The 15089-nt window shown below is 41.2% G+C and overlaps 1 protein-coding gene across 6 annotated transcripts in view; it reads left to right on the top strand.

Moving 5' to 3' along the window:
* Positions 1–15089, top strand: part of RAI14 (retinoic acid induced 14) — a 138835-nt gene that overhangs the window by 9974 nt on the left and 113772 nt on the right. For all 6 annotated transcript variants that reach the window (XM_030566970.1, XM_030566967.1, XM_030566969.1 and 3 more), the window contains one exon: positions 3315–3393. In XM_030566970.1, the coding sequence (XP_030422830.1) occupies positions 3358–3393 (36 nt within the window). In that variant the 5' untranslated portion in view covers positions 3315–3357. The remainder of the gene's footprint in view (positions 1–3314; positions 3394–15089) is intronic.

Raw genomic sequence — 15089 nt, 5'->3', positions numbered from 1 at the left:
CTGAATTGGGACACTGACCTCTTCTGTGCTAATTCCAGTAGTTACTCCCTTTTGAGAATGTAGACCTTAGTAAGAGGAAACAAAAGCCAGTTGTTGTTTTGCAAGTTTTTGTGCCTCTATTGTTGAGGGATCGTGAGCATTATGATGCACAAATTCTAATCTTAATGTTTGTTTTTAGTTCTCTCTGATGAAAAGATTAGAGTATGTAGGTCATGAAAAATACTAAACCTGGGAATCTGTGGAGTGGTTGGTTTCTCTCCCCCCGCCCTCCCCCCTCCCCTTTTTTTGGCATCCTACCTAAAATTTTATTCTGCTGTGGATTTAGATAATGCCATAATGTATAAAATGCACATACTGTAGGCAACGTGACCTTGATGAATCTTGTGGAAAAAAATTAGTTGTAATGTTGGCCTCCAACAGGAAGCTTCACCCCTCTTCCCCCCCCCCCAAAAAAAAAAACAACAACAAACCATCAAAACAGCTGCTAATTGGAATCAGGGCCGGCTCCAGGTTTTCAGCTGCCCCAAGCGGCAAAAAAAAAAAAAGCCACGGCAGCGCGATTGTGCCGCTCCACTCTTCGACAGCAATTCGGCGGCAGGTCCTTCTCCAAGAGAGGCTGAGGGACCCACCACTGAAGACCCAGACGTGCCACCCCTTGGTATTGGCCTCCCCAGGCACCTGCTTCTTAGCTGGTGCCTGGAACCTGCCTTGATTGGAATGTATAATAAGTCCTACATAAGGCCCAGTTCTGCAGACGAAGTGGCTGCATATTCAGGAATTCCCATAGAGGATCTTACCACTAGTCCATCTAGTCAGGTATTCTGTCTTCCATAACATCCTGTCTTCAGTTGCTTCAGATAAACTGCAAAAAACCCGGAACAAACCGGTAGCAGACAATTGTTTAGTAGCCTGCCTATAAGGGAAGGTTTTGTTTCTGGGTGGCCGTGGTGTGTGTTTAAATCCTTGCTTGGTGATTTCTTTGCCCTGATGCATGAACATTTGTTTTTAGTCCTTTTTAAATTATTTTAAAGGAATAATTGAGCAGTTTGGTTATTATGTAAGTGTTTAATCTGTCTTAAATCCTGCTAAACTATTGGCTTCAGTGATATCTTGTGGTGGTATGTTCCAGAGGCTTTTAAATAAAAAAACACCTTTTATATCAGTTTTAAAAGTGATCATCTGCAAAGGACTTGTAAAACATTGGGCTTCTGCCACCTCCTCCGCCCCTACCCCTTTTTTTCTGCTTTGATGTATAAAGAAGGCCTGACATGTGAAAGTCTTGGGTTTATTACTGGGGAAATACCAGGAAAGTCATGGTGACTCTTCCTTGGTTTTGCTGGAGGACCTTTAGGAAGTCTCAGATGTTCGATGTGAACTCTGACTCCTTCATTAGAGAGGGGGGGTTTCTTGATCTTGACAAAGGCTGCCTTTCGCCAGAGTCAATCAAGTTAAATGGATTTGACAAAAATAAAATTTGTTGTTCTAAAACATTACAATACAAACCCCCTTCACCATAAAATTGCTTGACTTCGACTCTCTGGGTGGGCTCATGACATGTCACCCTCATTAATTCTCCATCATTTTAGCATCCTCCTGCCTGGACAGCACCTGCAAAATAAAATGAGTTTCGTGGTGTGTGTTTTTTTTTTGTTTTGTTTTTGTTTTGTTTTTTTTTCCCAAAGAACTTTCAGGACTTCTGTCTGTCATAAAGAAGTGCCTGCTGCCCCCCCCTGCCCCCCCCCCCAAACGGAGGTGGAGCTCAAGTCCATTGTTTTTCCACCTCTGCAGAGGTCACTCTTTACACTTGTTGCTTTTTGTGTTTCGTTGACTGTCCCCTTGTTCTTCTGTTACAAGCGAGTCAATGTTCTGCCTGCAGAACAGCTACCTAATCATGCCTGAGTCCTTTAATTAGATTTGATGTTACTTTAACTTTCTACAGAAAGGTATTTGTTTTGGGGGAAGGAGTGGAATTGGCCCTCCTACAGACCTACTTTGCATGTTTGTGAGATGTTTTGGGAAGCTTATTCATGTGGTGGTGTTGTTGTTGTTGTTTGTTTAAATATCTTCATGAGGGCTCTGGTGATTTAAAAGCTTCCAGTAGCTGTGCTTAGTTCAAAAGGATGGTTTGTAGTATGATGTGTGTGGTATTGGGTTTTTTTCCTGACTTTCTACAAATTTACCGCTTTCTTGCAACGTAACTCTTGATAAAACTGTATGATACCATTCTGAAAGACTACATGCGTGTGTGTATTAAAACTTAATTTGTACTTCCTTCCAAAAAGTAAATTGGCACTTTAACTTAACCGATGTGATGAGAGAATGTTGATGTTGGTTTTTCTTTCTTTATCAAACTGGAGTCTAGAGTCTGTGAAAATGACATGAAACTTCATACAGTGAACATAAGTGACCTATAGAAATTAGGGGAGGGAAGTATATTCATAGCTATTCATTTATTTGACTCGACTCTGAACTTCAATAGGGAATGTTTTTTCTTTATTCTAATTTGGAGGGGGGAGTTACTAGAAAGAAACAGAACTTTGTGCATATGAATATTCTTTGCTGTTAAATTGTTCCTTCAGTAGGAGCTTGCATGGCAGCTAAAACTCCAAAAAATGTGGACAGACTATTTCTGCAAACATAACACAAACATATTTTGTAAGTTGTCAACAGATGTTGAAATGTTGGAATTTTGTTACTTAGATGACTTTGTTCATTCCAGAAGTCTGTTAATCTTTCTCCCAATAGCTATTCTCTTCCCATTACGTTTGTTTTCATATGTGTGCACAAACGATTAGTGGAGATATTTGTACAGAACTTCTCCATATATTTGAGTGATAGAGGAAGTTTCTGACGTTATCCCACAATGTGTGCCAGGGTTGGGTGCGAGAATCTTAATTCAATGACTTTGCATGTTTCCCTCCAGTTTCTTTCCCACTACCCACCTTACAAGTGGTTGCTTTGACAATAACACTAAAATAAGCCGGGAAACTGGTACAAATGTTACCTGTTGTGAGCATGTCAGTGGTCCTCTTTAGGCAAGATATTACTAGTATTATAAAATACAAACTTATGAATAACAAGTAAAGATTGTTTCATGCTATTGCTCAGCAGGAATTCAGTCAGTGTTGGGCTTGTGCCAGTTAAACTTCAGGAAACTCTGAAATGCTATTAATTTTAAAGAATGTTGGAAAATTCTTTACATACTTCTTGATTTGTTTTTAAGTCAAAGATCTATTTTTAAAAATATAATACAGATCCTAGTGAACCTATGTGGTATCTAGTTAGAAACTTATTTTCCTTTCTGTTTTGCCTAGGTGTTGAAAAAAACTCAGATTTGGAAAGCTGAATGGGATAAAGATGAAGAGCTTGAAAGCAAAGTTCAGAAAGAGTGATGTAAGTACTCCAGGGCTTGCTCTGGCTGACTAATATTTGTTAGTTTGTATTGTGGAAACAATCCCCCACTCCCAACTAGATAAGGCTGTAGGTTAATCAACTACAGAGAACAGAAGCATTTTCCAAACACTAATGTAACAGGAGAGTACAGTAGGTCTCTAAACTGTTTGTTTCTGTTTTGGAGTGTTGTTCTCAGTCACACAGGCTAATCAGAATTGGCCACATGCCTCTCTTAGGACATTAACTGGCTTATGTGAAAATCTGCATGCGTGTGAGGTCCACCAGTCTTCTGCCAGATAAGGTCCTTTCACAAATCTTGATCCTGTACCTGGAGCTTAGTTTATCCTATTAATAGTTTTAATATCAAATAATGTTTTTATTTAGTATCAGAGGGGTAGCCGTGTTAGTCTGGATCTGTAAAAGCAGCAAAGAATCCTGTGGCACCTTATAGATTAACAGATGTTTTGAAGCATGAGCTTTCGTGGGTGAATACCCACTTTGTCGGATGCATGTAGTGGCATGCATGTAGTGACATGCATCCGATGAAGTAGGTATTCACCCACGAAAGCTCATGCTTCAAAACGTCTGTTAGTCTATAAGGTGCCACAGGATTCTTTGCTGCTGTTTCTATTTAGGCATTTGTACCATTACTATAACTGTGGAATCTGAACACTTAACATAAAAAACTGTAACAGAGTGGCAAGGTCTATAACCCCATATAGGGATAAGTGGCTGTTCTGTTGGCTACCCTGTTAGCAGGGGTTCTGGAGCCTTGCATAGAGCTGATAAAGCAGATGTGGCTAGTTAATTCCACCAGTCAGAGTAGATGCTTGCACTTGCCTCTCATAGAGGGAACTAGGGGCAGGGACGGGGAAGTCCTCCAGGGTTTGTCAAACCCCAGAAAGAGCTGCAATTGGAGAGAAACCTTAGGCTGAGTTCCATATTCTGTTTGAGTTACCAGGAAGATTACCAAGAGAGGGGTTAATTTGACCTCATACGATGTGTGGATTTCTTTTGAAGCAGTGGGAATGCCACCTGTGTACACAGTCACTCAGTATGTCTGGCTTCTATTCACTGTGTTCTGATGCAGTAAGTTTTTGTGGCGTGTGGAATGTGTGTCCATGAAGCTATGTCATGTGTTTGCTTGTAGGAAGTCCTGTTAGTTGTGTTGTGGCACACACTCTGGCATGGCAGCACTGAATTGTCTTACAGCTAAAATGAAAGTGACACAGATGACTCTTGACATGTATGCCATATGTTGGACTCTGTCATCTTTTGGGTGGAACACGTAGCAACACTGATCATACCAATGAGGAGGAGGACTGGCATAGCATACAAGACAATTTGGACAACCTTGTAAACTGGAGTAATAGAAATGAGATGAAATTGAATAGCGCACAGTGCAAGGTCATGCATTTGGGGACTAACCACAAGAAGTTTTGCTATGAGCTGGGGGGTGCATATCAATTGGAAGTGGCAGAGGAGGAGAAAGAGCTGGGTGTATTAGTTATCCTGTGATCAACCATGAGCCAGCCACCAGTATGATGCAGCTGTGGAAAAAGGCTGATGCAGTCCTCGAATACATCAGGTGAGGTATTTACAGTAGTGATAGGGAAGTGTTAGTACTATTATACAAGGCACTGGTGAGACCTCATCTGGAATAATGTGAGCAATTCTGGCCTCCCATGTTTAAGAAAGATGAATTCAAACTGGAACATTTGCATAGAAGGGCTCCTGGGATGATCCGAGGCATGGAAAACCTACCTTTATGAGAGGAAACTCAAAGAGTTTGGCTTATTTAGCCTAACCAAAGAAGGGGAGATAGGATTACTCTCTCTAAATACATCAAAGGGATAAGTACTAGGGAAACAGAGGAGTTAGTTAAGTGCCAGTGTGGGCACAAGAACGAATGGATATAAACTGGCCATCAACAAGTTTAGGCTTGACATTAGATGCGTTTCTAACCATCAGAGGAGTGGAGTTCTGAACAACCTTCCAAGGGGAACAGTGTGGGCAAAAAACTGGCTTCAAGACTGACCTTGCTAAGTTTATGAAGAGGATGATATGATGAGACTGCCCACAATGGCATGCAGGTGATCTGTGACTTCTGCATGCCAGATGGGACACTAGATGGGGAGGGGACACTAGATGGGGAGGGCTCTGAGTTACTACAGAAAATTATTTTCCAGGTGTCTGGCTGGTGAGTCTTGCCCACATGTTCAGGATCTAACTGATCACTGTATTTGGAGATGGGAAGGAATTTTTCCCCAAGGTCAGATTGCAAGAGACCCTAGGGTTTTTGTTTTTTTTTTGCCTTCCTCTGCAGTACGGGGCAGGATCACTTGCAGGTTTAAACTATTGTAAATGGTGAATTCTCTGTAACTTGAAGTCCTTAAATCATGATTTGAGGACTTCAGTTACTCAGCCAGAGGTTAGGGTCTATTTGCAAGAGTGGATGGGAGAGGTTCTGTGGCCTGCAAAGTGCAGGAGGTCAGACTAGATGATTATGATGGTCCTTTCTGATCTGAAAGACTCTGAGTCCATATCAGAAATATGAAATCTTTCATATTCCAACATTACATAATCTGTGATTTCAGTGTATTTATGCTTAGTTTTTTTTCTTTTGAAAATAACATGCTGCTTTGAAATAAATGGCATACAGTGGTCCTTTACCATAGCTAGTTCTCTAAACAATCTGTTCATACAACAGTTAACTTGGAGTTTTGTGAACAAGCTATGGCATCAGTGCAGCTTGCTTGAAACGAAGGTAAAATGGTTTGGAGCAAATAGTGTCATAACAGCAACTTTGCCTGGCTACTCCAGAGTGTGCACTTAGCTGCCCTAGTGGCTATAATCAGGGCAGATCCTCAGCGTAGACAAAGCCTAGATTTTAAATTAACAGTTTCGCTTTTATGCACTGGAGTCCTCATAAATCCATTAACTATATAAGGAGGGGGGGGGGGGTTCCATTGCATGTGCAATATTTTAATATAGAGATTGTCTCATGGGCTGCTTCTCCCCCATACTCTGACACGTTGCAGTAGGGGTGTATATTAGCTGGCTTTTAATGCAGTTTAATACAGTAGAACCTCAGAGTTACAAACACGTGTTACAAACTGACCAGTCAACCATACACTGCATTTGGAACTGGAAGTAGACTATCAGGCAGCAGCAGAGATAAAAATGGAAAAAGGCAAATACTATACAGTACTGTGTTAAACATAAACTACTAAAAAAAATAAAATAAAGGGAAAGCAGCATTTTTCTTCTGCAGAGTAAAGTTTCAAAGCTGTATTGAGTCAATGTTCAGTTGTAAACTTCTGAAAGAACAGTAATGTTTTGTTCCGAATTAAGAACATTTCAGAGTTATGAACAACCTCCATTCCGAAGGTGTTCATAACACTGAGGCCTGGTCCACACTACGCTGTTAAACCGATTTAACGCTGCACCCGACCACACTACACTGCTCTTTATATCGATTTAAAGGGCTCTTTAAATTGATTTCTGTACTTCTACAAAACAAGAGGAATAACGCTAAAATCGATATTACTATATCGATTTAGGTTAGTGTGGATGCAAATCGACGTTATTGGCCTCATTATTTTACAGTAGCTACCCACAGTGCACCGCTCCAGAAATCGACGCTAGCCTCGAACCACGGACGCACACCACCGAATTAATGTGCCTAGTGTGGATGCGCACAATAGACTTTATAATATGTTTTATAAAATCGGTTTAAGCTAATTCGAATTTATTCTGTAGTGTAGACGTACCCTGAGGTTGTACTGTAGCTGTGAATAAGGCGGAAAAGTCAGTGTGATGTGACCAGCCAAGTTCTCTGCGGACCACAGCTTGGGAAGGTCTGAGCTAAAGGTAGTATTCATTGCAGGCAACTGCTGTGCTGACTTTTTGTGTGAGGATTGCTGGTGACCATACTAAGATGAGAGGAGAGGAAAGGAAAGATCTTTCTAAAAAGGCCTGTTTGGTTGCTATGCTTATTTTGAGCTTTTGGAATAGACTGAATAATATAAACGTATATAGAGATTTTTGTGGTGATGATACGGTTTTGTTAATCTGAGACTGAGATGGGACAGTCGTCGTACTGGTATTCCAAGAAAAAATCACTTGTCCAGAAGGTCCACTCTTCATATTCAAAACTTTAAGTGTCTTCTAATGTAAAAATGTTTATAACTTTATCAAGCTGCCAAAAATCTCAAGTTTTACAGGGCTATAATTGGATCAGAAATTCCAGATTTAGGTGGAAAGGACACAAATTAAAAAATAAACCTGGCCTAGGTATGTAGGAAATTGTATTTAATTCTGGTGGTGGCTTAATTATGAAGAGTGAACGAAGTGGCCTGATTTACCAGTCCTCTTCAAAGGCTTTTGATTAGCAGAATACCTTCTAAGTAAGCATGTCATGCCACAAAGCCCAAACCACTTGTTTCATAGCCAAGGAAATTTTTATTCTTTTTGAAATCTCTGTTAGAACTTGGTTACTGATCATAGAGTAGTAAAGCTAAGATAGGCAACATGCTAAGTGAACTGGAGTTTTGGGTAGACATCTGTTTGGATACTAAGACTGGGAATGATGCCCTTAAATGTATGAATACCCATAGTAACTTACACACACAAACCTGTTTGTTCTCACTCTTAGGTAGTTGGCTGGATTTGCCATCCAAGAGCAAAGGTCTGCATGTGTGGCATGCATAATGTTACTAGATACCAGTGTAGGCAGTCCATCATCGGTGCACAGCAGTTTACACAGAGTATCCCTTTCTACCTCTCTTGGCAACCCTCTCTCACCTCTCAGCACAACTGAGCAGAGGAAGAAAGTATAAGATGCTGGATTCCTTAGCACTTCTGACTGTTATCAAGCTGTGCTGTATAGCAGATGTTGCCACAGAGTCCCATGAAGGCTGTTAGGAGTATCAGAATGTAGATCCCAAAAGCCCCTAATCTAAGATCAAGACAAAAAGTGTACTCTTCCCTGAACAGTGAGAGAACTAGTTTAAGAACATAATTTCATAGGGCCAACAGGAGTTGCTGAATACTGTACTTTCATGTGAGATAAAGGAGAAGAATTCCCTTTTTTTTTCTTTTGCTGGGTAGGGATAAACAAAATGGGCTGTCCTTAGCCATAGTTTGGTCCCCTCTTCTACTCACAATCTGATATGGTATTCTTTGTATCTTCTTGGATAAATCAAAATAAATAGACTAGCCACAGGCTAGGGTGAAAGGAGGCAGGAAGGGCTAGCATCAAGAAACAAAGCCTGTAAGCCTTGTTAAGAGTGTGAGTAGACTAGTATAACAAAAGACTCGGGTAACTTCACCCTGTGCAGAAGGCCAGAATAAATCTGTGCACCATTATGGTTCGGCTGGTGTGTTGAGTGGTGGTTCACCAGTGGTGTGTGCATGGAAAGGAACCAGTGTGCATACACTATATGCTCTACAGCAGGGATCTCTGATTTTGCTTCAGCTGGTTCTGAGTGCACAGAATTAAGAAGTAGCTGCAGGATACATAATTTAATGAATCCAATAGTTATGCTTCACAGCAGTGTCATGGAGAGTTTACAGCTGTCATGCCTACCTATAGGCTGGGGTAATGAGGAGAGTTGTGCTGCTGCCTCTCCTCCTGACCCTGAACTGGGATTCTACTACCCAACTCCTCTGTGCTTCACCTGCATATATCCCTCTTACTTGGGCTTTGTGCATGCACATCTCTCCCTCTTGGCATTCTTAGCTTGGTCATTCAAAAATTCTTCTTGGGGGCAACTATTGCCTGATGGACATGTGTAACTGGAGTGGAGGAATGAGACTTCCTATTCCACCATGAATGGGTGTTGTCAAAGCACAGAGGTTAGTTACATGAGGATATGTTTTGTGGGAGATGGATGGGTGGGGGAGAGTGATCTATTTGGAAATCAAGTAGTGGGTAAGCATGCTGGGGATCTGTGGACAAAACCATAAAAATCACATTTTCTTACTGAACAAAACACTCAACTGTTTAGTGCCAGGGGCTGTATCTGTGCCTCTCCAACCCCTGCCCTGTACGAAATCCACTGCTGGCAACAGGTACTCAGGAGCTGGTGACCTGAAAGGATTACAATCTTAACTGTTACTAGGTAATGTCACGTGAAGTAGTGTAGCAAATCTTGGTCTACCAGAGTCTTTTACACCCCCACCCCCTATAAAAAACAACCAAACAAAACCCAACAACCCAACACTTCTGAAAATCTGCATCTGCAGTATATGAAGTACCTCTGTCTGGAGAACAACTATCCACTTGAAAGCTTCAAGCTCTGTTTTCTTGTAGACTGTTGACAATATAGTTTGAATTCTTAGCAATGGCTCTGCTTGAGAATAAGTTCTGTTGAGTAGTAATTTAGCTAAAACACGAAATCGGTGATATCTGAACTCTTTTTGTAGCTGGGAATACACATATCCTACATGTTTGCTGTAGCTGGTAAGCAACAGATTTTCAAAGGTATTTAGGCACCTGAAGATCTGGATAGGAACTTTTGAAAATCCTACGAGGCACCTGTCTGCATTTTTAAGCACCTAAATACCTTTGAAAATCTGGCCTCTTGATACCAAGGTGATAAATGATCTAAAACCTAGGTATGCATTTGGAATTAAATGTGTGTTACATCTCTTGTTGCATGAATGTTTTGACAACAGAGGCTGTTCTTGCCCTTCTTCCATAAATAAAAATTGGGTTTGAAATGGAGAATAGGCATTAATTGCGAGTTCTGAGGACTATTTCTGGCAGTACTAGAGACTTCTCTCTGGTGATTATACTTCAGATAACAATTTTCAGATGGATATCTTATTGAATGGGAGAAAAGTTATGATTCACCCTTTCGTTTCCTGCTCTCTGTACATTTTGTAATTAAAATTATTAAAGTAGCTTTAAAAAAAAATTGCAAATGGACTTGTGGTTCAACGTAAAAAGGAACTGTTGTCAGAAACATGGCCGAGAAGTGCTTGGATTTCCCAGTGCTAGTCCTCAGCTCCTGGTGTTTTTGGAAGTGCCAATTCCTTGTGTTATAAAATAGGGGGAGCGGAGACTTGCTATTCTTATTTTTAAAAAGAGTCTGCTTTCCATTCTGAAGCATATGGAGTCATTGTATTGAAGGTTTAAAAAGCATGAGACTGCTTGGTATGTTGTGTTGTAGTTTACAATAATATAAAACTTTCCAATTTTAGAATAGCGGCTATTATACTATTAAGATGTTGAGTTTTTAATTAGAACTCACTTTTTTACTTGAGTGAGCCTTTAAGAATAGGCTCATGTTCAACATTCTTTGATATAGAATATTGCTGGAGGGCTCTGGATCCTATTGTGAATTGACTCCTTATAAACACCTTAGATTGAAAGGTCCCCTCAGTTCTCTGGGAGCTAATCTGTGGGAGCATAGGAACAAATTAAATTTTAAAAAAACCTTCTTTTAAACACTATTTAAAAGTGTTTTTCCCCCCTGTTTAAAGTTATAATTAGCCTAAAAGTGAACACTGAAAATTTGAAAAGAATTCACATCACCAACTCCATGTTCTATTTCCAGTCTCTTTAAAGATAATTGTGGGTGTTTTGTCTGTTTGTAAAAAATATGTAATGGCAAAAAGTGAAATAGCAATGTTGAATAGACCATTCTCCCCAGTTGTGTTTGTGATCTATTTGTGCCAAAGCTTGACTTCTTTCAGGTATGTTTTGAATTAAGTACATTTAAGATGGGACAGTGTGAGTTTAGCACTCCCACCCACTTTTGGCTCCCTAATAAACAGATTCTGGGGTTCATTCAACCCTGTTCTCCAGTTAATGCTGAGATCCCTCTCCACCATCTAAACTAATACTTGGCCCTGGGTCATGCAGGATGCTTTCAGCTTCACATCAGCTCTTTTCCAGGAAAAGTGATAATGGCTCCAGCTTCTCTACTCCTCTTAAAAAAGCAGAACCAAGTGCCACTCTTTTGCACAGTAGAGAAGGGGCTCCTGCTGCTTCTTCCCCTCTTGAAAGAAGAAAAACAGCTTAGAGACTGCTTGTCTTTCCCACTCCTTCCATAGAAAGAGCGTGTAGCACACTGGCCTTAATCAGCTCACTCTCCTTGGCAAAATTTGTACTCTCCCTGGGTAAGCAAGTGAGTAGGTTTTCCAAGTTCCTGCAGTTTGTGGTGTAGAACTCTCTCTCTCTCTCTCTCTATCTTCTATCGATGCTGTCACATGCCAGCTTCTGCCATCTGGTGTCATCACTGACTGGTAACACAGGGTGGATGGATGTTCAAAATATGGTGGCCCTTTGAGGCGTCTTCTAAAATGAGCATACTCATTCAGCTATGCGTTAGGTTCCATTGAGCCACCAGTGGAGACTCCACAAACATGTAGCTTTCTGCTTGGCGGGAGGGAGCAGGTTAGATGATGATGTCACTGTAATGTTTAATCATACCAGTATTTAAAATGATAACCATGCTACCCTGACTTTCTGGGAAATAGAAAGCTCTTAGAGGAACAGGACAGGCTTTCCTAAGCTTTGAAAGGAAAAAATTTCAGTGTTTTTGGGTGGAGAGTTTAGTGGTGAATCATGTGAGAGCTATTTGCTTCCTTACAGGCTGCATACAACTTTATCTTAATTGCTTTTTGCTCTAAAAAGGACAGATATTTACAGTGTGTTGACTTTACTGGAAGTTTAACCAAGACCATTGGAAGTTCTCCCTGGGTAGGAACTGGCTTACACTACAAATGCAAACATGTTGGGGAAACCGGTAACTGTATAATTGTGCTCAAAGACATGATTCCAATTTATAGTGTAGGCTGGAGAAATTATTTCTGGCTTTGTTCCTATCCAGGACTTCAGCTTGACTTTGATATGCTATCAGAGTTGGGGATCTACTGGAAGTTTATGACCATGTTGGGGAGAATTGGAGAAATATAGCTGTGTTGTAATATGGTTGTATTTATAATGGGGATAAAATGTAGCACTGAACAGGCTAATATCAGTATATTAATGTGTGACTATAACCAAGGGCTTATCTACATGGGGGAGTTACAAGCACTCAGTTATGGTGTGAATTTAAAGTACTTAAACTACTCTGCACTAACTCCTCATGTGGACACTCTACTGCAGTGCTTCTCAAAGCCGGACCGCCAGGGGCTTTCCCTGAACAAGCTGCGGACTGGCCTTGAGAAGCACTGCTCAACTGCACACTCAGTGCCCTCAGGTGGTTTAGGGCATGGCTACACTTGCAGATGTAGAGCGCTTTGAGTTAAACCGGGCTTCATAGAGCACAGCTGGGAAAGCGCTGCAGTCTGTCCACACTGACAGCTTCAGGCACACTGGCGTGGCCACATTTGTGGCACTTGCAGCGGCATTGGGAGTGGTGCATTATGGGGAGCATCTCAGCATGCAAGTGACTGCAATATGCTTTTCAAATGGGAGGGGTGAGGTGGAGTGTGACAGGGAGTGTGTTGTGTGTATGTGGAGAGGGAGAGAGTGGGGTTTTGGGGGGCTGAGAGCATGTCAGCATTCTATCTTGTAAGTTTGGACAGCAGCAGACCTCCCCCTCTCCCTGCCTCTCTCTCACTCGGTATTCCACACTAATGGCTTGCATGCCAGCTGTCAGAAATGGAGCTTTGAAAGGGCATTTCTACAGGAGTTCAAAACAATGATAAGAGTGGCCACTTGACTTAAGGGGATTATGGGACGTTTCCAGAGGCCAATCAGAGCGCAGTAACGCAACACCTTGTTCACACTGGGCGTTGTTTGCTGTGCCTTGGCTACGGTATTCCTCTCGTTGAGGTGGAGTACCAGCAGCGCTGTAGCCGCGGAGTCAGAGTGCTCTACGTGCCTTACCAGTGTGGACAGGTAGGGAGCTAGTGCATACGGGGCTCCTTTATTGCGCTGTAACTTGCAAGTGTAGCCAGGCGCTTAGCTTAGTACACTTCCAAAGTGCCTCTGTGCACATTAGCTCAGTAAGAGCATCCACACAAGGAATATGTGTGAAGTAGTTAGTGCACAACAGCTACTGTGGGCTTTTTTCTCATGTGGACATGCCCCAAGTCAGCTGATGGAGTTAAATACTGTTCCAAAATTTGATTATGACCCTGTAAATGGGCTGAAACCTTTGATTTGGCTATTGTAGTGTAACTTCAAGGGGAATGGTCAAGTAGGTAGGACCCCTATCTAGTGGTGAGGTGTGTGCATTCATAAAGATATTTTCATTAAAGAGCTTTGGTGAAAAGTTAGTCTTTGGGCTTGGCTACACTCACACTTTACAGCGCTGCAACTGGGGTGTGAAAAAACACCCCCCTGAGCGCTGCAAGATACAGCGCTGTAAAGCGTCAGTGCAATCAGGGCAGCAGCGCTGGGAGCGCGGCTCCCAGCGCTGCACGCTACACCTGTAAGGGATGTGGTTTACATGCAGCGCTGGGAGAGCTCTCTCCCAGCGCTGCCGCTCTGACTACACTCACACTTCAAAGTGCTGCCGCGGCAGCGCTCCGAAATTCCAAATGTAGCCATACCCTTTGATTAAATCTTCCCTCACATCCCCACTATGTCGAAATCCAAACATTGTTATTGCTCTAATGCATCAGAAAAAGGGAAGAGCTAGAGACTTCATAAAATCCTCAAGGGGCCCTGCTGTTGTCAGTCTATTTTACATGGAAAGTGCATGAATGCTACAATGATGGGCAGTGTTGTTGTAGCTCTGTTGGTCCCAGGATATTAGAGAGAGAAGGTGGCTGATCTATCTATCTATCTACCTATCTATCTATCTACCTCCCAGCAAAGTGGGTATGGTCGTATCTTTTATTGGACCAACTTCAGTTGGTGACAGAGAGAAGCTTTCAGGCTTACACAGATCTGAAGAAGAGCTCTGCATAAACTCAAAACTTTTTTTTTTTTTTTTTTTAACTACTGTTGGTGAGAGAGACAAGCTTTTGAGTTTATGCAGAGCTCTTCTTCAGGTCTGTGTAAGCTTGAAATCTTCTCTCTCTCACCAGCAAAAGTTGGTCCACTAAAAGATATGACCATACCCACTTTGTCTCTGTTATGAGCAGCAGCACAAAATTTGAAGAAATAGATGAATTCAAAAGAAGAAGGATGTGAAACTGGCCAGTCTGTTTTTAGCCCATGCTAAATAGTGTTAAGAAAGCCCTTAACAAAAATTTCTTACCAGTTTATGTAAAAACATGATTTTTGAGCATGTCTCTCTCCTTAATTTTAAATCAAAACAAAGCTCAAAGACATGAGTTTGGAAAAATTGCAAAAAAAATTATAATAAATGTCCAATTTATTTGGTTGTCCTTAAAAGGAATTAAATGTCATATTAAGTAAGTTTTTGAAAATTATAGTAATAAACTAGCTGTCTGTTTTTACTGTAATGCATTATATCATTTCTGTAAATAGAAACATCCTTTTAGCACCAGTCATTTTTTTTTTATTCAGTAACGTTTTTTAAAAACTTGGTTTTGTCCAGCTCACAAAGTTGTCAGAGCAGAAGTAAAGGAATGGATTTATTTTGAAAGTGACTGCTTCAGTCTGAGAAGTAACATGAACTGGCAAAGACACTTTGAAGAACATTAGGTTTTGTTTGTACTTAGAACAAAAGGCATTCCTATGAATAGATTCTATGATGTTGATTACAGAACAAAGTGTGGCTTATTTTATCAGATGTTTGGGTTCCCCTCCTCTGTAGTTTAAG

This window comes from Gopherus evgoodei, chromosome 6, assembly GCF_007399415.2.
Source record: "Gopherus evgoodei ecotype Sinaloan lineage chromosome 6, rGopEvg1_v1.p, whole genome shotgun sequence".
NCBI classification, from domain to species: domain Eukaryota; kingdom Metazoa; phylum Chordata; order Testudines; family Testudinidae; genus Gopherus; species Gopherus evgoodei.
Note: the sequence above shows the minus strand (reverse complement) of the source record. Positions and strands in the feature narration are given on the sequence as shown.